The following is a 25531-nucleotide window of genomic DNA, read 5'->3' as shown; positions in this document are numbered from 1 at the left end:
CATAACCACATAGCTATTATCCCTGTATCTTTGAATTTCAAGTTTCAAGGCCCCATGGAATTAAAACCACTAGTTAGAGACTGGCTTCCATCAATGGGATTTGAGCACTGTACTAAGTCAACTTTTAATTAATCGTTTTGAGCCACTAGCAGGTGAATTTTCGAAAGAGAAGAGCGCCCATCTTCTGACACAAATCGGGAGATGGGCGTCCTTCTTGCAAGGTCGCCCAAATCAACATAATTGAAAGCCGATTTTGGGCGCCCTCAACTGCTTTCCATCGCGGGGACGACCAAAGTTCACGGGGGCGTGCCGGCAGTGTAGTGAAGGCAGGACTGGGGTGTGCTTAGGAGTTGGGCGTCCTTGGCTGATAATGGAAAAAAGAAGGGCGTCCCTGATGAACACTTGGCCGACTTTACTTGGTCCATTTTTTATCACGACCATGCCTCAAAAAGTTGCCCGAACAGACCAGATGAGCACCGGAGGGAATCGGGGATGACCTCCCTTACTCCACCAGTGGTCACTAACCCCCTCCCACCCTAAAAAAAATCTTTAAAAATACTTTTTTGCCAGCCTCAAATGCCATACTCAGGTTCATTGCACCAGTATGTAGGTACCTGGAGCAGTTGTAGTGGGTGCAGTGTACTTCAGGCAGGCGGACCCAGGCCCACCCCCCCTACCTGTTACACGTGTGGTGGTAAATGTGAGCCCTCCAAAACCCACCAGAAACACACTGTATCCACATGTAGGTGCCCCCTTCATCCCTAAGGGCTATGGTAGTGGTGTACAGTTGTGGGTTTGGGTTTTCAGGGGGGGGGGGTTGAGGGGCTCAGCATCCAAGGTAAGGGAGCTATGCACCTGGGACTTTTGTCTGAAGTCCACTGCAGTGCCCCCTAGGGTGTCCGGTTGGTGTCCTGGCATGTCAGGGGGACCAGTGCACTACGAATGCTGGCTCCTCCCACGACCAAATGGCTTGGATTTGGTCATTTTTGAGATGGGCATCCTCGGTTTCCATTATCGCAGAAAACCGGGGACGACCATCTCAAAAACGACCTAAGGACGACCATCTCTAAGGTCGACCTAAATTTCATGATTTGGGCATCCCCAACCGTATTATCGAAACGAAAGATGGACGCCCATCTTGTTTCCATAATACGGGTTGCCCCGCTCCTTTATGGGGCCGTCCTGCGAGGACGCCCTTATGAAAACTTGGGCACCCCGTTCGATTATGCCCCTCCACGTCTTGTTACATTGCAGCTCCTAATCTGAAAATCATAGTTTCTGATGACTATAACTTCTATATGCAAAGTAAATGGGTAAATGGGTTACATTATCCTCTCTACACTTTTTCCCTAACTGAATAGTGCTACACAGTAAGTATCCACCCAAAGTTCCTACCAAAGGTAGTATCTGAGTTTCATATAAAACAAGATATTTTTTTTCAGTAAGGGGTAATGATCTCGCCACAGCTTAAACTGCAAAAGAGTCATGCTATACTACCTTCAAGCAATACTTCGCATAACAAAATAATTTCAGTTATGTGTAGCTTTCAGTCCTACCAGCCTAGGATTACCTGCCAAGCACATGCTCTTAGAGCGGGTTACAGACTTTATATATTTTTGCTATTCCACAGCAGATCTTCCATCTCCTAATAATGTTGGCATACATCAGGTCACTACCATTACAAGCCTACACTCTGCTTCTATACAAGGTATTTGTAGCATAGATACTTTTTCAAAATTTTGGATAGTCAGTCATGCCCAGTCTCTTCATTTAATTAGCCTTTCCAACCACCCAAATAACTGCATCCCATGTTGCAAGCTCCTTTATGATAATCTTCAGCCCTGGAATTGCCAGTGGAGTTGCTTACCTGTAATGAAGATTCTCCATAGACAACAGGAAAATGAAGCCATGCCCTCTCGCCCATCATCCCTGTTCTTTCACGAAATACTCTGAGCTATGAGACAGACTGAAAAAGAGGTGCCTTTGCTAGCACAAGATAGTCAAGGCACATCAGAGAAGAATAGATTTAAATGTAATTGTGCTGCAATAAAATCTGTGCAGCTGCCACCCAAGGTAATATCACTAGCATTGATGGCTGCATTTCTCTGCTGTCTATAGATATGCCCCATTACAGGTAACTAACTCTGCCGTCTCTATGTTAAGAAAATTGAAATAACAAGTTCATGCATGTAGTGAATGGAAAAGTAGGACTGGGCATGGAGCTATATCATAATCCTACTTTCTACCTGCTGTCTGATTCTGTGCTTTCTGTATGTGCACATTGATTGTGTGTGTGTGTGTGTGTGTGGTGTGTGTGTGTGTGTGAGTGTATCTGTAAGCATGCCTCTGCTTCTAACAGAGAGGCTGATGCAAAAAACTACCACAAGACTAAACATATGGTTACTGCAGGTTGTACATCCATGTTACCTGCTGAGCAATGCAAAAAGGAGTTGAGCGCATTTTCTAACATGACTGTGCACCATAAGTATCACTAAAGGATAGGAAGTAGTGGCAAATGCCACCCCAGAAAAAATGATTTTGCTATCCAAGTTCCAGTCGATATGGGCCCACCACCACTGCTGTTTTCTGAGATATGCAGATGTGGTAATAAAGTGGGTGAAGCCATGGGATCTTCCATCTCACATACACTGCTGAAGGCTCTGTCAATCTTAGTCCCATCCCTAAAAAACAGGAACTAACTTCACAGAACCAGGACTAGCAGAGCCTTTAGCAGCGCATTACTCACTTTGGGCCAGATGCACTAAGGTCCTTGGAAGAGCCCTTCCCTTACTGATTCCATAGCGAATCGGTAGCGAATCGGTAGGGAACGGTCATGCATCAAGAAATCGGAATGCAAATGAGCTGGTCCTTGTAGCTCACTTGCATTCTCTATTCACTCGGAAGCCAGTCGGCCGGTCGAGCATGCGCAGAGCAGCCAAGCGTTATGCTGGCTACTCTGCGCATGCCAAGGACGTCCCTGACGAGCACTGCCAGAGCCGCGGGCCGAAGCGTAAGCTGCAGCCGCCGGTACTTCCGGTGATCCCTGCTGCCCCACTCTCAGAAGGAGGGGAAGGATTGCACATCAGGACTTGCGAGGACGTCCAAATCAAAAACTATTTGGATGTCCCTTTCAATTATGCCCCGCCTCCAGGTCTCTCTCAGCCAATCACAACGCATTTAGCTGAGCGAGACCTGGAGGAGGGGCATAATCGAAAGGGACGTTCAAATAGTTTTTGATTTGGACGTCCTGATGCCGGCAGTTATTTGGGGCACCTCCAAAAAGATATAAATATAAATAATTTTCGTCCGTTTTCTTTCTGAAGGAAGAGCCAGCAGGAACAGTTGCTGGGTGCAATCCCGAACAGGAGGGGAGCAGAGCTGCCGGGGAGGGGTTATTCTCCGTCGGTGGGCATTTCGGGCACTGAAGGACACCCATAACAAAAAATTCTGTGGAGAAAAACGTCCAAGTGCTCGCCAGGGATGTCCTTTTTTTGTTGTTTTAGTAAAGGACATCCATGTTAGGCACTTTAGAAGGATGTCCCTGACGAGCACTTGGACGTTTTTTTCCTGATTTTCTTTTTTTTTTTGTTACATTTATAAGTTTTGAAATCCCGCGCAGCCCCAACGAGAGGTACAGATCTCCCGTTAGATTTTCCACGGTTAGGCAATCGGAAAACAGTAGTGCATCTCATTACAATACGATTTATACACATTATAATACTATTTTGCTCATCTGCATTCCATTTTCATTAGCTGCTACCGTGATCGAAAAATGGCTCGGAGAAGCCTTTTGTGCATGCCACGGTTTACTACTTGATTGTTAATGGCTCGTTAATGGCTTGTTAAGTTTAGTGCATCTGGCCCTTTGTGCTGCACATTTAAGGAAGCAATGGATGAGAAGGCAGCAGGGAAAACACAGATGTGATACTGGATTGGGGCTGAGGAGGGAAAGTGGAGATGCTAGATTGGGGAGGGAGAAAGAAAGTTGATATGCTTGCTGTCTTGTGAGAGGAGGGGGAGTGGGATTCTGGACTCAGCTCAGGCAGTAGGATGACAGAAGGGAGATGGTAGATTAAGATGAGAAAGGAAGATGATTGCTTATGGAGGGGGAAAAAGAAAAAGGAGATGTTGGATAGAATAGGGATGGGGCAGGGGAAGGAATTGTGGACATGGTGTGGGGGGAAGGAATAGGGACACAAAGGGGGATGATGGACCCTGTGGTGAGTAGAAAGAAAGAGAGAAGATGATGGTGGTATTTGAAAGACAGAAGCAAGAAGCTAAACCTGGGAAGGCAGAGGGTGTAATGAGACAAGAGGCAGATACTGGATGGATGGGTAGAGAAGGGAGATGCAGGACAAACGTTAGACAGAGAGAGAGGAGTTGCTGGATCATGGAAGGACGGAAAGAAAGGGAATACGCTTGCTCAGGGGAGAAGGTGGACATGGGGCGAGAAGAGGGACAGAAGGGAGATGCTGGATTGGGATGAGAGAAAGAGAGGGGGTACTGGAACAGGGAGGAGAAAATGCTGGCTTAGAGGAGGGGGAAGAGAGAGGAGAAGCTGGATTGGGTAGGGATAAAAAAGGGATATTGGACTATAGGAACACAGAAAGGGGATGTTGGACATGACGGTTGGTAAGGTGACAGGAAATACTGGAAGACAGAGGAAGACAGAGGAAAGAAGCTGGATATGGGAAAGTCAGAAGACAAAGGGGAGATGCTGGATATTGGAGGGGAAGAGACAGAGAGGGTGATGCTAGACATGGGGGAATAGGGAGAAAGAGGAGATGCTGACAGAGAAAGATGCTGGACATGGGGTGGGGGCAATGGGAAAATGCTGAATGGAGGTGGAAAGAAAGTGAATTGAGATTTTGAATAGAAAGGGGGAGATAGGAGATGTTGGATGGAGGATGAGTACAGATGATGAGCAGAGGAAGAAAAAAAAAACAGAGAGGGGTGCTGTATAGAGGGGAAGAGAAAGAAAGAGGAGGTGCTGAAAACCCAGGGAATAATATGATGAGACATGGGAGGGCTGGGGTGAGGGAGATGGAGAGGTCTAATTAGATGCAGAAAAAAGAGTAAGACTGAAGACTGGATAGTAAGAAAGAATGAAATCTGAGCAGCTAGGCAGAAAACTAAACTGAAGAAAGTTGAAAGGAAAAAAGACCAAAATCAGAGATGGACTTACGAGAGGAAGTGAAGAAGACAGGAAGGGAAAGAAGTGCAAATGGACTGGAGACCCTGGAAAGAGAGCTAAGAAAAGACAGAGGAAAGCAGAAACTGGAGACTGTGACAAAGATGAATTCAATGCAGTTTTACAGTAGGAATTTACATGATTGTTATATTTTGCAATTTGAATAATATTTTTGTATGGTGAGTTGTATGGGGGGAAAGTCCTGGCTCCATTGTTGGGGACTGTGGTGTGTGTTACAAAACTGGAGGTTCAGGGTTTATTATGAGATTCTCAGGTCTGCCAAGTTGTCCAGTTCCAATAGGGAGATTTTAAGCTGTTTCTAGCTTTCTGACAACCCTATAGTGATGAATTATGGGACCTGCAGCATGGATTTCAACAGTAATTGCCATGCTTCTTTGGGGTGTAAGTTCAAAACCAAGACTGGCCATGTCTCCCTCCTGGATCTAGGTAACTTGGCCTGTCTGGATTCTGATTTATCTTGTGTGAAATACAAATTTCACTCCCATACAGAAGAATTTGTGAAATAATGCTGTCATTTACAATAGTAGCTGAAAGTAGCTTGCCGGATTCTTTATGCATAGAAGTCCCCTGAGAATTATACTATCTTTCATAGCTTATTTAAAGGTGTAGGGCAGGAGTTCCCAAACCTAGTCCTAGAGGCACCCCAGCCAGTCAGATTTTCAGGATACTCACAATGAATATTCATGAGAGAGATTTGCATTGGAGGCAATGCATGCAAATCTCTCTCATGAATATTCATTGTGGATATCCTGAAAACCTGACTAGCTGGGATGCTTCCAGGACCAGGTTTGGGAATCACTGGTGTAGGGGATAATTATAATGTATGGAAATGCCACTTTGCCCCCCCTCCCACCACCACACACACACACATACCTGGCTAGTCTCCCTGATGCCACCTCAACTATTTCTATATAGTTACCATATGTCCGGATTTACCCAGACATGTCCTCTTTTTGAGGACATGTCCGGGCAACCGGGCGGATTTTGCCAATCTGCCTGTTTGTCCGGATTTCCACCTTCGGGGCAGGACCCCTCTTTCCTGCCCGGAGTGCTGCCCTGCATGCATCCTTCCTGTTGCTGATCTCGACGCCGATTCTAAATGGCCACTGAGAGTTGAAGTGACCTTGCGAGACTTCAACTTTTGGCGGCCATTTTGAATTGGTGCCAAGATCAGCAACAGGAAGATGCATGCAGGGCAGCACTCCAGGCAGGAAAGAGGGGGCTCTTTCCTGCCCCGAAGAGGTCACTAGACCACCAGGGCAGTAGTAAGGTAAGGGGGTGACAGGGAGGGGGGGTGAAGGGGTGTGTGACAGGGGGAGGGGAAAATGTGACAGGGGACGGAGTTAAGGTGTGAAAGGGGCGTGGTGAGGTGTGAAAGGGGGGATTGGTGTGTGGTGGGGCGGGGCATGTGTCCTCCTTTTTGGGGGACAAAATATGGTAACCCTATTTCTATATAGAGATGCCACCTGCACACTCCCTTAAAATGGATGGTAACGAGGCTATTAAGCATTCCACTGCATCAACCCCTGGTGTCTACTGGCCCCCTCCCTCCCTCCCTCTCTCCAATCCAACCTGATCCCACCCCTGCCCCCAAGAGGACAAATAAAATTCCATGGTGGTATAGTGGCCTCTACTCTCCCGCCTGACCCGATTAAAAAAAACCAAAACAAAAGGAAAACAAGAAATTCCTGGTGTCTTTTGGGCCCCCCTTCCTTCCCTGGCCCAACCCTCTTACCCCTGGTGTCTGGGTTATTCTCCCACCCCACTGCAACCCCCACCAACCTCCCCCCCAAGCCCTTCCCTAGTGTTATGTTTCTGCTAGCAGGTTGAGGAGAGGCTGGAACCCATTCTGCTATGGGCTGGGGAGGGGCTGGAAACCTCTCTGCTAGGGTAGCTGGGTGGGACTTGCTTGCTATTGGTCAGCTGAGTAGTGCTGACGTCTGCAGCTCAGATGTCAGTAGCCACGATCTATTTTTACCTGCAGCTTCTGGTAAATGCTGTTATAGGTCTTTCCTGCTGTAAGCCTCTTATCTTATCTCTGCTTGGAGAGCTGTTGCTTTGTGTGTGGGGGGGGGGGGGGGGGGGGAGGACTCTGTTGCCTGTCTCTCTTGTGTTCTCTAGTGCTGGTTGTCAGCATTTGTTCTGTGTCCGGTTTTGTGTTTGTTTTCTCAGCCTGTGGTTAATTGGCTTCCACCTGCAGCTGGGCTGTGTGCTCTGGTTGACCGGTCAGTGTGTGTCTTCTGTGACGTGTCAACTTGTTTATTTTTACGTTCTGTCTGTTGTGGTTCCACCTCTTTCTCTGGGATTAGTGTGCTGTGTTAACTCTTTGGTCTCTGTGTCTGGTTGTGTGAGTTTTGTGCCCAGAAGTCTTTGCTCTGGCCAGTACTCCTTTTCATAGGCGGTCGGTGGCCCAACTGTTTGGGGAGGCTAAAGGGGGCGGGGTTATGGGTGGGGCCAGGGGCAGGGCTTACATCCATAATTGTCTGACAACACAGAAAAAAAATAAGTAAAAATAAGTCACAATACTTTTTATTAAATTTAGATATTAAATATGTATCATATGTCAAAGAATAAAGTGGTTGCTCAAAGCATATACTAATCACAATTGCTCAACTGCAAAACACTATGCACAAATTTGTGCAAAAACACACTCATAAACCATGCTGTACCATAACACTGGGTAGCCCTAATAAACCAATATACCACCCATACGGAAAATGCAGACCGTCAACAATATGAAACAAGGGATCATAATATCACAATTCTCACGTAGAGCCACAAAACACCCTTTTAGGGTGGAAAGTGTTCACAATGAGCTCCTTTTATGAACGACTATATGTAGATCCTTCAAGAGGTAGTGTGTCATGATTTAGGGTCTAAAACCCTTTCTGATGATTTGGTGCCACCTCAGTAAGCCCAATACACAATCTCTCCACTGCAAAACACTATACACAAACTTGTGCAAAAACACACTCACATAGCCTTACCAAGCCATAACAGTACTAATTCCAAGGACAGGACGAGCTAAACCTTATGCATGGAAAGGCAGCACTGTAATTACACCGGGCTCTAAAACACCAGTGCACAACCTAGTGAAACAAAAAAAAACCCCAAAAGGGCTGAAAATACTACACGCTAGCAGAATACTGCACCTTGATCACACATGAAAAACACATGACACAACAGATATGAAGGCAAAATACTGAACTGGAAAGTTACCTCAAGAAGTCAGACTCCGCATGCAGCAATACTAGAAAATTTGAAATTTACATGCAAAACATCACAGATGCACATTTCCAAAAGCTGACATATTCCAGTTAATAAATTCTGAATAAAATACTTTTTTCTACCTTTGGTCCCAGTGTCTTCTGTTTTCTGCAGTGTCTTCTTTCCATTTGATATTTTTTCTCTCACCATGTCCACCATCCTCCTGTGTCCTTATGCGTCCTGTCTACCATCTGTAGCCCTGTCCCTATCCTTCAGTATCCCGATCTAGCTCTTAAATTCAACAGTTTTCCCCCCATCCATATCCAGCATTTCTCCTCACTCCCCTCCATCCATGTGCATATACTTTCCTCCCCTCCATCCATGTCCAGCACCTTCCCTCTTTCTCTCCTACCATTCCATCCAGTGTCATCCCTCTTTCTCTCTCCATCCTTCCACCCATTATCCTCTCCCAATCCTTCCGTCCATTGTCTTCCTCTATCTCCCCTTCCTTCTAGACAGTTCTCTCTCTTGACCCTTTTCCATTCAGCATGTCCTCTCTCACCCCATCCTTCCAGTGTCTTTCCTCTTTCCCTCCCTACCAGTTTCTTCCCTCCTTCCAGCATTTTTCCTCTTTCTCCCTCCTTTCATCCAGCCAGCATTTCTCAGTCTGACAGCTAGGGTCTCCCCCAGTTTCTCCCCAGCAGCTTCTCTCTCTCTCATGCCCATGTCCCCTCTTTCTCTCCCCATCTCTCTCAGGCTCTCCCCTGCTCTTTTCCATGTCCCTGGCTCTCCCCTGTTCTTTTCCATGGCCCCTCTTTCTCTCTCCATCTCTTTCTGGCTCTCCCCTGCTTTTTTTCCAGGTCCCTGGCTCTCCTCTGCTCTTTTCCATGGCCCCTCTTTCTTTCTCCATCTCTTTCTGGCTCTCCCCTGCTTTTTTCCATGTCCCTGGCTCCAGAGCCGGTCCTAGGGTCTCTGGTGCCCCCCTGCAGACTATCAGTTGGCACCCCCCCATATCCTTTCTCTCTTCTCCCACCCTGCCCCTGTCCAGCGATTCTCCTTCGCCTCCACCCCCCTCCCATTTATGCCCACCTGCCCGCCCTCTTCTCCCCCCAACATTCCTCTTTTACTTCTTGCCACCCTGCGTGGTTTAAGTCTTTTTTTAAATTTACCTCCGTCCCAGCGGCCACGTCATTTCAAAGCCCTTCCCATCTCTAGCCTTCCCTCCCTTCGTGAGTTCGTTCCCGCAGAGTCCTGCCCTCGAGGAAATGACGTCAGAAGGTGGGACTCTGTGGGAACGAACTCACAAAGGGAGGGAAGGCTAGAGATCGGCAGGGCTTTGAAATGACGCAGACGCTGGTACGGAGGTAAATAAAAACTTTAAACCCCCAAGGGCAGCGTGGTATGGCAGCACAGCACCGCAGCGGCGCCCTTGAAGGCAGGCGCCCCCCTGCAGTGCTTATCCCGCTTACTGGGTTTGACCGGCCCTGCCTGGCTCTCCCCTGCTCTTTTCCATGTCCCCTCTTTCTTTCCCTATCGCTCTCTGGCTCTCCACTGCTCTTATTCATGTCCCCTGGCTTTCCCCTGCTCTCCTCCTACCGTTTCCACACGTTCTCTTCTCTCCCTCCGGCCCGGGCCTCTTTACAGCAGCTGACAGAAGAAGAAAAAGAAGCGCGGGGCTGCAGCAGCGTTCAGACATGCGCTGTCGGCTCTGCCGGTCCTCTGCCCCCGGAACTGGAAATTGACATTACGGGGCAGAGACCGGCAGAGCCGACAGCGCATGTACATAAGTACATAAGTACATAAGTAGTGCCATACTGGGAAAGACCAAAGGTCCATCTAGCCCAGCATCCTGTCACCGACAGTGGCCAATCCAGGTCAAGGGCACCTGGCACGCTCCCCAAACGTAAAAACATTCCAGACAAGTTATACCTAAAAATGCGGAATTTTTCCAAGTCCATTTAATAGCGGTCTATGGACTTGTCCTTTAGGAATCTATCTAACCCCTTTTTAAACTCCGTCAAGCTAACCGCCCGTACCACGTTCTCCGGCAATGAATTCCAGAGTCTAATTACACGTTGGGTGAAGAAAAATTTTCTCCGATTCGTTTTAAATTTACCACACTGTAGCTTCAACTCATGCCCTCTAGTCCTAGTATTTTTGGATAGCGTGAACAGTCGCTTCACATCCACCCGATCCATTCCACTCATTATTTTATACACTTCTATCATATCTCCCCTCAGCCGTCTCTTCTCCAAGCTGAAAAGCCCTAGCCTTCTCAGCCTCTCTTCATAGGAAAGTCGTCCCATCCCCACTATCATTTTCGTCGCCCTTCGCTGTACCTTTTCCAATTCTACTATATCTTTTTTGAGATACGGAGACCAGTACTGAACACAATACTCCAGGTGCGGTCGCACCATGGAGCGATACAACGGCATTATAACATCCGCACACCTGGACTCCATACCCTTCCTAATAACACCCAACATTCTATTCGCTTTCCTAGCCGCAGCAGCACACTGAGCAGAAGGTTTCAGCGTATCATCGACGACGACACCCAGATCCCTTTCTTGATCCGTAACTCCTAACGCGGAACCTTGCAAGACGTAGCTATAATTCGGGTTCCTCTTACCCACATGCATCACTTTGCACTTGTCAACATTGAACTTCATCTGCCACTTGCACGCCCATTCTCCCAGTCTCGCAAGGTCCTCCTGTAATCGTTCACATTCCTCCTGCGACTTGACGACCCTGAATAATTTTGTGTCATCGGCGAATTTAATTACCTCACTAGTTATTCCCATCTCTAGGTCATTTATAAATACATTAAAAAGCAACGGACCCAGCACAGACCCCTGCGGGACCCCACTAACTACCCTCCTCCACTGAGAATACTGGCCACGCAATCCTACTCTCTGCTTCCTATCTTTCAACCAGTTCTTAATCCATAATAATACCCTACCTCCGATTCCATGACTCTGCAATTTCTTCAGGAGTCTTTCGTGCGGCACTTTTGTCTGAAAGCTGCTGCAGTCCTGCGCTTCTTTTTCTTCTTATGTTATGCTGGCTCCGAGAGAAGCGGCGGCAGCGGATGAGTGTAGGTGTTGTTCCTGGCTGCCGCTGCGCTGCTCAATAGAAGCGGCGGCAGCAGATTTCATCGTCGGGAGTCTCAGGGTACATTCAGGGCTGCCGCAAAGCTCACAGCTGGGCTGGGGAGGCTTAGCCTCCCCAAGCCTCTTATACGGGGCGCCTATGCTCCTTTTGCTTATAGTGCTGGGTTCTGTCTGTTCTGTCCTGCCTGTCAGTTTGGTTCAGCTTTACCTGATACTACTGCTGCTACCTGTTGGCCCTAAGTCCTGCCAGCCGCTTGCACCCAGGGGCTCAACTCCTGGGGAATGGTAGCCAAGTGCAGGTGAAGTCTTGTGAAGCTGTTCCGGTATCTTTGTTCCTGCTTTTCCCTGGGGAGTACCTGTTGTGGCCAGTCGGTTCCTGTGGCCCCGCTTCCGCTATCTGGGTGCAACCTAGCCTGTTAGTGCAGGCCGTACGTGTCCTGAAGTTCTCTACCTTTGAGGAGTTCTGAACTTCTCCTCGGGAGCTGGAGTCCTGGGTGAGTACCCTGTGGGCTATTTCTTTTATTAGTTGTGGTTCGGTCTACCTCAGGCCTCTCCTAGATTTCCTTTCTGTCTGGGGCCTGGGCTCAAGGGCTCACAAGCTGGGTACGAGTGACACCCAGTTTGTCAAATAAAGGAATTTTTCCCTTATTTTTTAGACTATAAGGGAAAAATTCCCTTATATAGTAGACTGACCCTGTCCAGTGCATGCACCGCATGGGGTCAGGCACCATCATTTCAAGGTGGTGGTGGTGCTGGAGGCAGGAGCAAATGAGCATCCCTCCTGTTTGTTAAGGTATGCTGCCCTTGGGAGGATGGCTCAGGGGTGCTGGAGGGGTCACAGCAGAGTGGGAAGGTAACCTAGCACCAGTTATTACTACTACTACTACTATAAATCACTTCTATAGCGCTACCAGTCGTACATTTTTAGGTCAGGGGGGGAAGGAAAGGAGCCACTAGATGCCAAGGAATTCTTTTTTAAATTTGGGACAGTCATGTTAGATGCAAGAAGACCACTAGACTACCACGGATTTTTATTTTTAATTTTGAGGGCAGGGTTGGGTCAGGTCATGGGGAGGGAGGGGGCCACTAGACACCAGGAACTGATGCAGAAAGCTATTAGAGGCAAGTGGGGGGGAGGAACAGGTGCTGCTAGACACCCACTCCTCTCAACCAACCATTCTATGCTGCCCCACACCTCACAGAAAATTTCATACCTGTGCGCATTGAAACCTACAGTTACTTTACATGCATTACAGCATTGTAATAGAATGCGCGGCCATATGTTCTTCGCTAGTTAATACCTGTGTACAACTCATCTTTGCAGTGCATGGCAGGTAATGGGGTATACAACCTGCAGCAACCGTGCTGTTAGGCTTCTAGTAGCTTCTGCATCAGCCTCAAAGTTGCCAACTGGCTTCAGATGTACCTAAGAGAGTTGTTCAAGTCCTAGGCTTAACCTATTGCATGTAGTTCTGATTTCTGCTGCAGTGCAGCTGATACTGCTGACTCCTACCTCCTTTCAGGTTAGTAGCTTACAAAAGAAGCTGGTAGATATGGAGTCAGAAGCAAGAAGCCAGGAGAAGGACTTCCATGAGCGTCTCAGTGAGAATCAGGCCAGTGAGAAGAAACTTAAGGATGATTTCCATAGTCTTGAGATGAAATTGCAGCAGGCCAATGGGACAGCTGAGGAGCTACGCTTGCGTCTGAGTGCATCTGAGGGGCGCATCTATGCCCTGGAAGCTGAACTGGCCAAGGTGGAGACTGCTAAGAAAGAGGTGGAGTTCCGTTTGAGCAGTCTGCACTCCGTACTGCGCCGGACATTGGGAATACGTGGGCGTAGTCCATCACCTCGGAGATCTCTCTCTCCCACCAAAGGTAAGCCATTAGCCAATTGACAATCATCAACTTGTGTGCGGGCAGCAGAGCTAAATATAGTCTACTGACTGGTTGTATTTCTACTGTAGATGAACCCTGAATAATTAAACTCCATGCTCAAAATTTAGGATGACTTACTGTTGAGACAGGCAATAAAAATATTTGTTTACTTTTAACCTTCCTTTTTAAATACTTCTCAAGAAGTAGAGCATTTTATTCAAACTAGCCCCAAAGGACTAACCATCTAAGTGGGTACCTGAGGCAAAGGGAGGTAATATATGTTTCCCGAGATCACTAGCAATATCACTGGGGGAAGTGGGATTTGAAATCCTGCTTTCCCTAGTTTTCAGCTCATTGCTTTAATCACTAGGCCACTCCTTTTTTATTAGTAATACCCCTTGATTGACTACTAAGTTCTAGATCCAAGTAAATGGTAAGCTGTTGTATCTGCTTTTAAAAATTACTGCTAAAGCATCTATTCTGTCCCAGCAATATCCAAATTTTTCAGAAATTTAAGACGGCTTTAAAAACTTAACTTTTTCAAAAGATCTATAATGGGATTTGATCTTGGGTTTGGGGGTCCAGAGTACTGTCTCTAATTACCCACCTCTCTCTTTGACTCTACTGTCTTAACTGGCATTCTTTTCCTTTTCTGCAGATTTTAATTTGTTTTTGTAAATCATGTTGTTATGTATTCTGGAAAAACAGTATATAAACCATAAATTATAACAATGCAGATCACGATGTCACAAAAGCTTTTTGACATCATTGGTCTACTCCTAATATAAAGGGGAAAATTCTATAAAATAGGCACTAACATTTACATGCCAGTTGCATGTGTAAATGTTTAGAATACTAATATATACGTACATATGTAGGCACGTATGTGCATTCATCTAAGTGCTGTTCTACAACTACATATGTATCTTACATAGCCTGTAATTTGCAGGTGGCTTCACAATGGGCAGAGTCTGGGTGGAGTATGGGAAGGGTGCAGTATTATGTGTGTAATTTATACATCTCTCTGAAACATAAGCACCCACATGCCAGCCCTATGGTTAGTGGTAGTGCTCACACCTAAGTACATACGCACCTACCCTGTTTCCCCAAAAATAAAACATCCCCTGAAAATAAGACCTAGTAGAGATTTTACTGAATTGCTAAATATAAGGCCACCCCTGAAAGTAAGACCTAGTAAAGTTTTTGTTTGGCCCCAATGGGACATGGACAGAGAAACCTTAATTTTTTTTGCTGCAACCCAAAGACAAAATAACATAAAAGAAATGCAAGAAACAAGATTGAGGTGGAAAATCTATTGTCCAGCGGACTCCTACCATCCTCCTTCACGCTTTTGTGAAGATCAACTACCGGTAAGTGAGCCTGGAAAGAAAAGAAACATCCCCCTTGCAGAAATAATAAAAGAAAAGAAAATGAGTAACCGAACCCTTTTGGCGCTGCTCCATCGCCCAAGGGCTAAGTCAGACTAGAAGGATGGAAAGTGTTGCGAATGTACAGAAGGAGCGCATAAAGTGCCACCAATGGGGAACGGAGCTACCGTAGAATTTTTTTTTAACGTTTGTAATACGGTAGGGATGATCCTGTGCCCTAAGCCCTCTCACAACCTCCCGAGACCTCCAGCCAGAGCAGCTCGACCCCACATTCCATTACCTTCCCTAGTTCACACCCCTCCTCCATTCCCCGCCCGGCCAGGGCAGCTCTGCTCTGCTTGAGTCCTGCGGTCACTGTGGGCAGATAGGCGAGCCACGGCCTACTCCTGCAGGATACCGTCCCCCACTTCAATACTGTTCCCGACCGCCACAGTCCCCCTACTACTCCTGAATAAGACATCTCCTGAAAATAAGACCTAGCGCATGTTTGGGAGCAAAAATTAATATAAGACACTGTCTTATTTTCGGGGAAACACGGTATCTACCTGCTTATACTAGTATTCCATATAGGAAAGTAGGCACCTACTCAGTGCCGTAGCGAGGGCTAATGGCACCTGGGGCGGGTCGCCGCTGCGCACCCCCCCCCCCCCCCCCCCCCCCGGGTGCAGCACGGCGCGACCCTCCCCCCCCTCTATGGCGCACCCCCCCCCCCCCCCGGACCACATTCTTACCTGTGGGAGGGCCGATCCGCCCCGAGTGCACGTCACTCGAAGCTGCGTCGGCCCCGTTGGTTCCCTGCTCTCTCTGCCCCGGAACAGGAAGTAACCTGTTCCAGGGCAGAGAGAGCAGGGAACCAGCGGGGCCGGCACCCCCCGAGCGTGTGCACCCGGGGCGGACCGCCCCTCCCGCCCCCCCCCCCCTTCAAACGCCACTGCACCTACTTTTCTTTACAGACTATGGGCCAATCAGGTGCTCCCTGGGTACCTATATGTAGTAGAGGTGTCCTCCAGGTAAGTATGATAAAAATGAATGAATGTAAGGGAGTAGTTATAAAGGTACAATAAAAGATGGGCTTTTACCCAGGCCCTTAGCTAGCTAAGTGCGGCCAGTGCAGCTGAATAGGATGCAAAGGAAGCTGGGGCACTAAACTTGTTCCCCTTCCATTGGCTTCTCTTACTGGCATGATGCAAGTGAACCAGGTGGGAGCATTTGGAGGCATTCAGCTCAAGGCGCATTTCTGGCTTGCATCTCACAAAACCACCACTGGAAGTCTCAGCAGCCATTTTTAAAAAGCGATGCAGCAGAGCAGTGGCGTAGGAAGGGGGGGCGGTGGGGCGGTCCGCCCGGGTGCACGCCGCTGGGGGGGGGGGGGGGTCAGCTCCACTGGTTCCCTGCCCTCTGCCCCAGAACAGGTTACTTCCTGTTCCGGGGCAGAGAGAGCAGGGAACCAGCGGAGCCGACGCAGCTCCCAGCGACGTGCACTCGGGGGTGGATTGGCCCTCTTGCCCGCCCCTCGCTTCCTAATTCAATGTAAAGGAGTGTGGTAGCCGTGTTAGTCCACTCTTAAGGTTATCAATAGAAATCAAACAAATAAAACATTTGAAGTCAGAATGATTGAATATTTTAACACCCAACAGAAAGGACTTAACAAGGACCTGGGGTTCCTAGCCCATTATAAACCATAAAGCTGTATGTCTCTGTTGATCACCCCACCTCTCACCTATCCACACCCATCCTGTTAGAATATCAATGATATGCTTTGATGTCCCCATGCATACCTCCGACCCACCCCCATCCTCCCACCCTGTCAGACTGTCATAGTAATGCTTGAATGTTTTCACTTATATACACTTTCAGCTAGCACATTTGCTTATTTCCGATCTGACGAAGAAGGGCAACCTTCGAAAGCTAATCAAGAAATGTATTAAGTTATGTCCAATAAAAAAGGTATCATCTTATTTTCTTTTCCATGTTTTATTTTGTTTGATTTCTATTGATAATTCAATGTAAGAATGCGCTCCGGGGGGGAGGGTGCGCGCTGGGGGGGGGGGCGCTGGGGGGGGCGCAGCGGCGACCTGCCCCCGGTGTCAGCCGCCCTCGCTACGGCACTGCAGCAGAGGAGGGTCAGCGGCAGTGGGCAGGAAAGACTGGGGATCTTTCCTGCCCTGAAGAATCTACTAGACCACCAGAGTCGCTTCAGGTATGTGCTGGGAGGGCACCCTGTGGCTCGGGGGAGGAGAGGCAAAGCTGAGATCACTGTATATTTCTGTAAGACCTGGGTCCATCCCCACAGGATCCCTGCAGACCTGTAGGGGAATCCTACCATCCCTGCTCCCGTGCAGCTCTCTAAACAGGAGACGTTCCTCAAACTTGAAAACCCTACCCATCTTCAAATCCTTACTCAAAGCCCACCTCTTCAATGTTGCTTTCGGCACCTAACCTTTATACCTTTCAGGAAATCTAGAGTGCCCCAATTTGACTGCCCCTACTTGACTGACTGTACATTTGTCCTTTAGATTGTAAGCTCTTTGAGCAGTGACTGTCCTTTCATGTTAAATTGTACAGCACTGCCTAGTAGCGTTTTAGAAATGTTAAGTAGTATTAGAAGTAGTAGACGGCAATGATGGCTGAAGCTGGGAGCGGGAGGGAGATGCCAAGGCCACCGCGGGGCCCCTGGGAGCATGAGGCCCTGTGCGACCTCCCCTGTCGCCCCTGCCTAAGATTGGCCCTGACTGAATATACTTTATAGTTTATTTAGGTTTGCTATACCGCCATTAACTAACTGACAGATCATAGCGGTATACAATTCTAAAAAACATGGAGAAAATAGAAAGGAACTACAATATTGGATAGGACAGTGAGCAGGATAACCCAGAAATTCAAGCTTACATACAATAGTGAGGGGGAAGAAGAAAGCAAAAGAGGAGTATTGCAGGAACCTGGAGGGAGAACAAAAATACCTCATTTGGGTTAAATGCTTGCTGAAAGAGCCATGTTTTGAGCGATGCTGTGAAATTTTTGAATGACAACTCTGACAGAATTGAGAGGGGCAAAGAGTTTCAGAGGAAAGGTGCAGCAAAGAAAAAAGCTCAATGTCGGGTAGATTCCAATTGAGCAGCTCGAGGATTAGGTAGATATAAACGGTGGTCATTCATTGAGCAAAAGAGAAGTGTAGGGTAATAAGGAATAGTGAGGTTTGAAAGATATTGGGGGTAGCCTGAACGATAAGCTTTAAATGCGAGAGTCAGAATCTTGAAAATGATCTGTTGTTCCACTGGGAGCCAGTGTGATTTATAGAAGAGCGGAGTAACACGGTCATATTTTTGAGCGTGGTGAAGTAATTTGAGAGCAGTATTCTGGAGAGTCTGAATTTTCTTAAGAAGTAGAGAGCAGCTGAGATAGACAGTATTACAGACTGCACCTGCACTGTCCAGTTAGTGCCAGAGTGGTGTGTGAGAGAAGCTTGGACAGAGCATAGGAGAGGCTAAGACTTAACCAGCTAGTGGCCATATTCAGGCCACTAACCCGTTAAGGAAGTGGCTAAAATTATTCCAGCAAAAATGCAGTCCTTACTTTGGCCACAAAGGTGATTGGGCAGCAGTCTGGATGTTGCCCAGTGCATAGTTAACTTCTGGGTAGTGCTAGAGGGGTTCCAGCTGCCTCTTCAAATTGGCTTTCATGACCTCTAGCAGCAGCTTTGCAGTACTTTGGTACCAGGGTGCTGCCAGGTAGGTCTGGGGTGGCCTACAGGGGTGGGGGTGGGCAGTGGCATAGCTAGGTGGGGCGCAAGGGGAGCGGCTGCTCCCCCAATCAGATTTCATATGGAAATGGCACCTACCTCGCCTGCTGCTGAGCCACCACACAGCAGCATGGATTTTATTTTAAACGTTCCTGCACTTCTCCCCTTTCTCTCATCGTACCAAAACGACCGTCCCTCTTCTTTCCTCTCCTCAAACACTCCCCCCACCACCACCCGAGCCTAGCAGACTAAGGCCAAGATGCACTAAAGACTCGTTAAAGCCCTTCCCTTACCGATTCCCTTAGCGAATCGGTAAGGAACAGGCATGCATCATGAAAAAGGAATGCAAATGAGCTGCTCGTTGTAGCTCACTTGCATTCTCTATTCCATCGCTAAACAGCCAGCCAGTTGGCTGGTCGAGCATGCACAGAGCAGCCAAGCGTTATGCTGGCTGCTCTGCGCATGCCAATCTCTTTCTCTCGCAATCCCTCCCTTCCTCCTGCCCCCGGTGTCCTGGCTCGCTCCCTCCCTCCATGTGTGCTCGGCTCACCTTTGTGCCACTTACTTTGGCCGCCTTTCACGCCGCACTCCACTTGATGCGGGGCAGTTGAGGCCGCCCATCCATAAAGATGCCCATTTTGGCTGTCATTCCCCTCCCCCCCCCCCCCCCCCGCAATAATAAAAACGGCCTTTTTGGACGTGCTTCACTCAGCTGAGAGACCCGGAAGTCTTTGAGCCAATCGCAACGCGTTTAGCTGAGCTAAACACGCTGTGATTGGTTCAGAGACTTCCGGGCATAGGCGTAGTTTGACTGTTTCATTTGGGGGGGCAAAGAATGGGCGGAGCATATTAGCATATCATTTGCATATATAAATATGCAAATGAATATGCTAATATGGAGGAAGGAAATGAAATTTACAGGCAAAATATCACAGATGCACATTTCAAAAAGCTGACACATTTCAATTAATAAATTATGAATAAAATACTTTTATTTACCTTTGTTGTCTGATCATTTAGTTTTTCTATTCGCTTTGATCCCAGTGTCTTCTGTTTTATGCAGTGTCTTCTTTCCAGTAGGCTTCCCTCTGCTCCCCACCCTCCCAGTCCCATCCATCTCTTGCTCCTTCCCTCTGCTCCCCAACCCTCCCAGTTCCATCCATCTTCTGTTCCTTCCCTCTGCTCACCATCCCTCCGTCCCATCCATCTTCTGCTCCTTCCCTCTGCTGTGCCTGACCTCTCCCAATCCCATCCATCTCCTGGTCCATCCCTCTGCTCCCCACCCTCGCAGTCCCATCCATCTCTTGCTCCTTCCCTCTGCTTCCCACCCCTCCCAGTCCCATTCATCTCCTGCTCCTTCCCTCTGCTTCCCACCCCACCCAGTCCCATCCATCTCCTGCTCCTTCCCTCTGCTTCCCACCCCACCCAGTCCCATCCATCTCCTGCTCCTTCCCTCTGCTTCCCACCCCTCCCAGTCCCATTCATCTCCTGCTCCTTCCCTCTGCTCCCCACCCCTCCCAGTCCCATCCCTCCCAGTCCCATCCATCTCTTGCTCCTTCCCTCTGCTTCCCACCCCTCCCAGTCCCATTCATCTCCTGCTCCTTCCCTCTGCTTCCCACCCCACCCAGTCCCATCCATCTCCTGCTCCTTCCCTCTGCTTCCCACCCCACCCAGTCCCATCCATCTCCTGCTCCTTCCCTCTGCTTCCCACCCCTCCCAGTCCCATCCATCTCCTGCTCCTTCCCTCTGCTCCCCACCCCTCCCAGTCCCATCCCTCCCAGTCCCATCCATCTCTTGCTCCTTCCCTCTGCTTCCCACCCCTCCCAGTCCCATTCATCTCCTGCTCCTTCCCTCTGCTTCCCACCCCTCCCAGTCCCATCCATCTCTTGCTCCTTCCCTCTGCTTCCCACCCCTCCCAGTCCCATCCATCTTCCCTCTGCTCCCCCCCCCCCGAGGTCCAAGATGGTGACTCCGTTTACCCCCTCGCTTCCTCCCTCCCTCCCTCCGGTGCAGGCAACAGTCTTCAGCTTTTCCAGCGTTCCTGGCAGCGGTAGCGATGTACACGCTGCCTTCGGTCTGCCCCGGAAGCCTTCTCTTCAAGTTCCTGTTCCCACCTATGCGGGAACAGGAACTTGAAGAGAAGGCTTCTGGGCAGAGCCAAAGGCAGCGTGTACAACGCTACCGCTGCCAGGAACGCTGGAAGACTGCTGCCTGCGCCGGAGGGAGGGAGGAAGAGAGAGGGGTAGACGGACACGCTCCTCTCCGTCCGCTTGGCTTCCCTGCCCTCTCTGTTTGCGTCCCGCCCGAAAGGAAATGACGTCAGAGGAAGGCGGGAGGCAGATAGAGAGGGCAGGGAAGCCAAGCGGACCGAGAGGAGCGCGTGCCTGCATGTGGTTTTTTTTTTTTTTTAAACTAATGGCGCGGCGGCGCCTCGCGTCGTTTGGGGGGGCATTGCCCCCCCTCGCCCCCCCCAGTCTACGCCTATGCTTCCGGGTCTCTCAGCTGAGTGAAGCACGTCCAAAAAGGCCGTTTTTATTATTGCGGGGGGGGGGGGGGGGGGAGGTGATGAGCAGGGAAACCTCTTCTTCTTCTGCTGCCTTTTTGCATTATTCACGCCAGTGCCTGTCTGTGGTGTCTTCATTTTTCTGCCCAGGATGTGTGTAAGTAACCTTAAACTGGCAACTGCTGGTTTGCGGAGTTTGGTTTCCTGGAAACTGGGACTCACCCCCCCCCCCCCCCCCACCCATATCCCCAACAAGGAGATCCACAAAGAAAGCAACAACAACAAAATGTTGCCAAGGGATCCCTGACATAGGTAACAACCTTTAGGGAGCAAATTCATCAGTGTGGGAAAGCTCTACACTGCTGTCAACCACTCGGGCGTATTGCTTCACACGAACATTCATCCCACACCTCAACTTTTTCTCTGTCTGGTGCTGTGATTCTGCTAATTTATTTTTCTAGTCTCACAAGCTTCATGGAATAGGGAAAACAAAAACAAGAAACAGCAGCAGGGTTAAAAACTGGGTGTGTGTGTGGGGGGGGGGGGGGGGGGAATGACGGCCAAAATGGGCGTCTTTATGGATGGGCGGCCTGAACTGCCCTGCATCGAATGACACCCAAAATGGACGTTTTTTTAAAGTTGAATTTTTGGGGGGGGGCTTTTTGACGAGCACTTGGGTGTTCTTTCAAGTGAAGGACGTTTTTTTGTTCCCCGATTTTTTTTGTTACTTTGGGCCAAGTTATATCCCGCGCAGCCCCAACGAGAGGTGCACACCTCTCGTTAGATTTTCCAGCATTAAGGCAATCGGAAAAGGTTAGTGCATCTCATTACAATAGGGTTTCTACACGATTTGCTTAACTGTATTCCGTTTTCATTAGCTGCTACCATGGTCGGAAAAAAGTCTTTAGTGCATGCCAGGGTTTACTACTTGCTCGTTAATGGCTCATTAATGGCTCGTTAAGGGCTCGTTAAGTTTAGTGCATCTGGCCCTAACACCAGCGCTTTTGCTTTCTCTTCCCCCTCCCCCTCGGTTCCTCAAACCTGCTTTCTCTAGCAGCCCCTCCCTGCTGCTGTTTCCCTGCAGCAATCACAGGCTGCCTCAGCCTGAGTGAGCCAGAGTCTGATGCTTCCTTCTGCTCCGCCCCTGCTCCTCTGACACAACTGTGGGACATGGCAGAGGGAAGCATTCAGCACCAGCTCAGTCAGGCAGCCTGTTATCCCTGCAGGGAAACAGCATCAGGGAGGGGCTGCTAGAGAAAGCAGGTTTGAGGGATGGAAGGGAAGGAGAAGGTTAGATTGAGAAAAGAAGACGGTATTAGCCAAGCAAGTTGGATAAAAACAGAAGACAGCCAGGGTGAGTGAGCCTATCTAGCTCATTATATGAAATAAAAATTGAGTATCACTACAGCAGCTTAAAAAAATTAGTGTAGCTGGTAGAAACAGCAGTTAAAAACTCTGTATTTTTTTGCTCATTTTTCTACACTGTTCTATACAATACAGATGAAATTTCAGTGAGGATATCCTGTTTCTTGACAGGTTCATCTTAACTGTTGTAATCTGCCTTGGGAAGCCAGGTGTTATAAAGTTGATGGAATATATTGAAATTTAATGGAAGTAAAATTAAACGCTCCTTTCATTGGGGTTCATGGAATCACATCTTCACTTCATGTTTTGTAGAAGGTTACATTTTAGATACACAAATACACAAAGAGGTGCTGGACTTGGGAAGGGGGGGGGGGTTGAGGGAAGAAGAAGGTGCTGGACTCAGGATAGGGATTGAGGGGAAAAGGAGCAGTGCTGGCCTCAAGAGAGGGCTAGAAAAAAGTGAGAGATAAAGAGAAAGTGGTGCTGGACTCACAGGGGGGGGGGCTGAGGGATAAAAAGAAAGTTGATGGATTCAGGAGATGCTGAGGGAATGAGAGGAAGAGTTGCTGGACTCATGGGGGGCTGAGAGAACGAGAGGAAGAGTTGCTGGACTCACGGGGGGGCTGAGGGCAGAAGGAGAGGTTATGGACTCCAGGGGAACTTAGGGAAGAAGAGGGAACGGTCCTGGACTCATTAGGGAGAAGGGAGATGTGCTGAACCCATGGGGGGGGGGGGGGGGAGAAAGAGGGAGGGAAGGGGACAGGTGCTGGATCTGCAGGGGTAGGGGGATAGGAGAGATGCCAGACTACAGGTGAGGGGACCAGGGAGAGAGGAAGAAGATGGAAGGCCATCGGCGGATGGAGGGAGTAAGTAGGAGAGGGGAAGAGATGCTGGACTCACAGGAGATGCAGGTACACAAACCTTGATGCGGTGCTCCTGCCTGGGTTGTGTAGGGGCTAAACCATGCTTAGCAGGCTTTTATTTTTACTGTGCAGTTTTCCACTTACACAGTCTGGAAAGGTGCATGACACTGGGATACGTGTAGCCACTTCTCTTGGCACCAGGCTGGATTTCCTGAGTAGGCTCTCCTCTCCAAGCTGCTGCCCTGCTGAACACTGAAGCTTCGCTTTGAGGTGTGGGAAAGGGAGAGAGAGAGGGGGGACAGGGAGCTGCTGGACCATAAGGGGGGAAAGAAAGGAAGAGAGAGAGGACATGGAGTTGCTGCAGCATAGGGGTGGAGGGAAAGGAAGAGAGGACAGAGAATTGCTGGACCATAAAGGTGGAGGGGCAGAGAGAGGACAGAAAGTTGCTTGACCATAGGTGTAGAGGGGATAGGGAGTTACTGGACCATAGGGGTGGAGGGAAAGGAAGAAGGGATAGGGGAGTTGCTGGACCATAGGGGTGGAAGAAAAGGGAGAGGGGACAGGGAAATGCTGGACCATATTGGTGGAGGAGAGGGGAGGGACAGAGAGATGCTGGGCTACAAGAATGGAGAGGAAGGGGGAGATACTTAGCATGGTGGAACCATGTGAGAGAGACCATGGGGGATCTCAAGGAGAGGAGTGTGAGAGGAGGATAGTAAGTACAGAGGGAAGAATTGTACTAATGAGGAGTAGGTGAAAGAGAAGGGAATGAGGCCGGGGATGGAGTGACACAGGAGATGTAGGGGGGAGAGGAGGACATGGAAAGTTGATAGGTACTGGCAAGTGAAATATAGGTGGAGGACTGAAGAGCAAGAAGGTGAAATTTGAGGGGAGAGATAGAAAACAGAGAAAGAGAGAGAGGACATATATCAGAGAGATATAGTGAGGGAATAGGAAACAATAAGAGTAACATGGAGAAAGGACAAATGGACTGCACTTACTGGAAATAGAGCAGAAGACATACAGGAAAACAGAAAAGAAGAAACTGGAAACAATATGCTTAGAAAAATAAATAACCCAGGCAATAAAGGTAGAAAAAAAGTGTTTTATCTGAATTTATTTGGTGGAATACGTTAACTTTGGGAAGTGTGAATCGTGGATGTCTTTGTATTTTTTTCAGTACAAGAGGAAACGCATATCTGTTTTTATTTTTCCTTTGTTGTGGTACATACTGAGTTTGACTTCTTCGGTTTCCCAGTTCAGTTTTTGTCTTTATATTTCTAATTTGTGATCCCTTGTTCTGTATTTGGTTTGTGACCGAGGTGTAGTATTCTGTTGGCAAATAGTTCCTCTGTAGAATTCTGAAGTAGTCCCACTTGTTCTGTTGTACCAGTGGTAGGTGCAGTGCTTTTTTTTTGCCGTACCGTTGCGTACCGGCACCTTTTTTTGCCGGCCCCCCCCCCCCCCCGGGACACTCCGGGCGAGTCCTGCACTTAGTTTTTTTTTTTTTAAGACTCAGAACGTGCGAACGATGCAGCCGGCAGCGATTGAAAGAGGCTGTCTGGGCTGGCATCTGCGTCGGAGCTTCCCTCACCCTCTGCGAGTCCCGCGAAACAGGAAGTTGTAACAACGAAGGCAGGACTCGCAGAGGGTGAGGGAAGCTCCGACGCAGACGCCAGCCCAGACAGCCTCTTTCAATCGCTGCCGGCTGCATCGTTCACACGTTCTGAGTCCTAAAAAAAAAAAAACTAAGTGCAGGACTCGCCCGGAGTGTCTCGGGGGGGGGGGGGGGGATTGGGGAGAGAAAGAGGGAAACCAACAGAGGGAAGGATTGGGGAGAGAGGGAAAGAGGGAAACCAACAGAGGGAAGGATTGGGGAGAGAGAGAAAGAGGGAAACCAACAGAGGGAAGGATTGGGAAGAGAGGGAAACCAACAGAGGGAAGGATTGGGGAGAGAGGGAAAGAGGGAAACCAACAGAGGGAAGGATTGGGGAGAGAGAGAAAGAGGGAAACCAACAGAGGGAAGGATTGGGGAGAGAGGGAAACCAACAGAGGGAAGGATTGGGGAGAGAGGGAAACCAACAGAGGGAAGGATTGGGGAGAGAGGGAAAGAGGGAAACCAACAGAGGGAAGAATTGGGGAGAGAGAGAAAGAGGGAAACCAACAGAGGGAAGGATTGGGGAGAGAGAGGGAAACCAACAGAGGGAAGATTGGGGAAAGAGGGAAACCAACAGAGGGAAGGATTGGGGAGAGAGGGAAAGAGGGAAAC

At 48.8% G+C, this 25531-nt stretch overlaps 1 protein-coding gene across 1 annotated transcript in view; it reads left to right on the top strand.

The window, feature by feature from the left end:
• Nucleotides 1-25531, top strand: part of CROCC2 (ciliary rootlet coiled-coil, rootletin family member 2) — an 825280-nt gene that overhangs the window by 574516 nt on the left and 225233 nt on the right. Inside the window, 1 exon segment of the mRNA XM_030216488.1 lies at nucleotides 13053-13404. Coding sequence (XP_030072348.1) covers nucleotides 13053-13404 — 352 coding nt within the window.

Source organism: Microcaecilia unicolor, chromosome 10, assembly GCF_901765095.1.
Source record: "Microcaecilia unicolor chromosome 10, aMicUni1.1, whole genome shotgun sequence".
In the NCBI taxonomy this organism is placed as follows: Eukaryota; Metazoa; Chordata; class Amphibia; order Gymnophiona; family Siphonopidae; genus Microcaecilia; species Microcaecilia unicolor.
The sequence above is the reverse complement of the archived record's forward strand: the minus strand, read 5'-3'. Positions and strand labels throughout refer to the sequence as shown.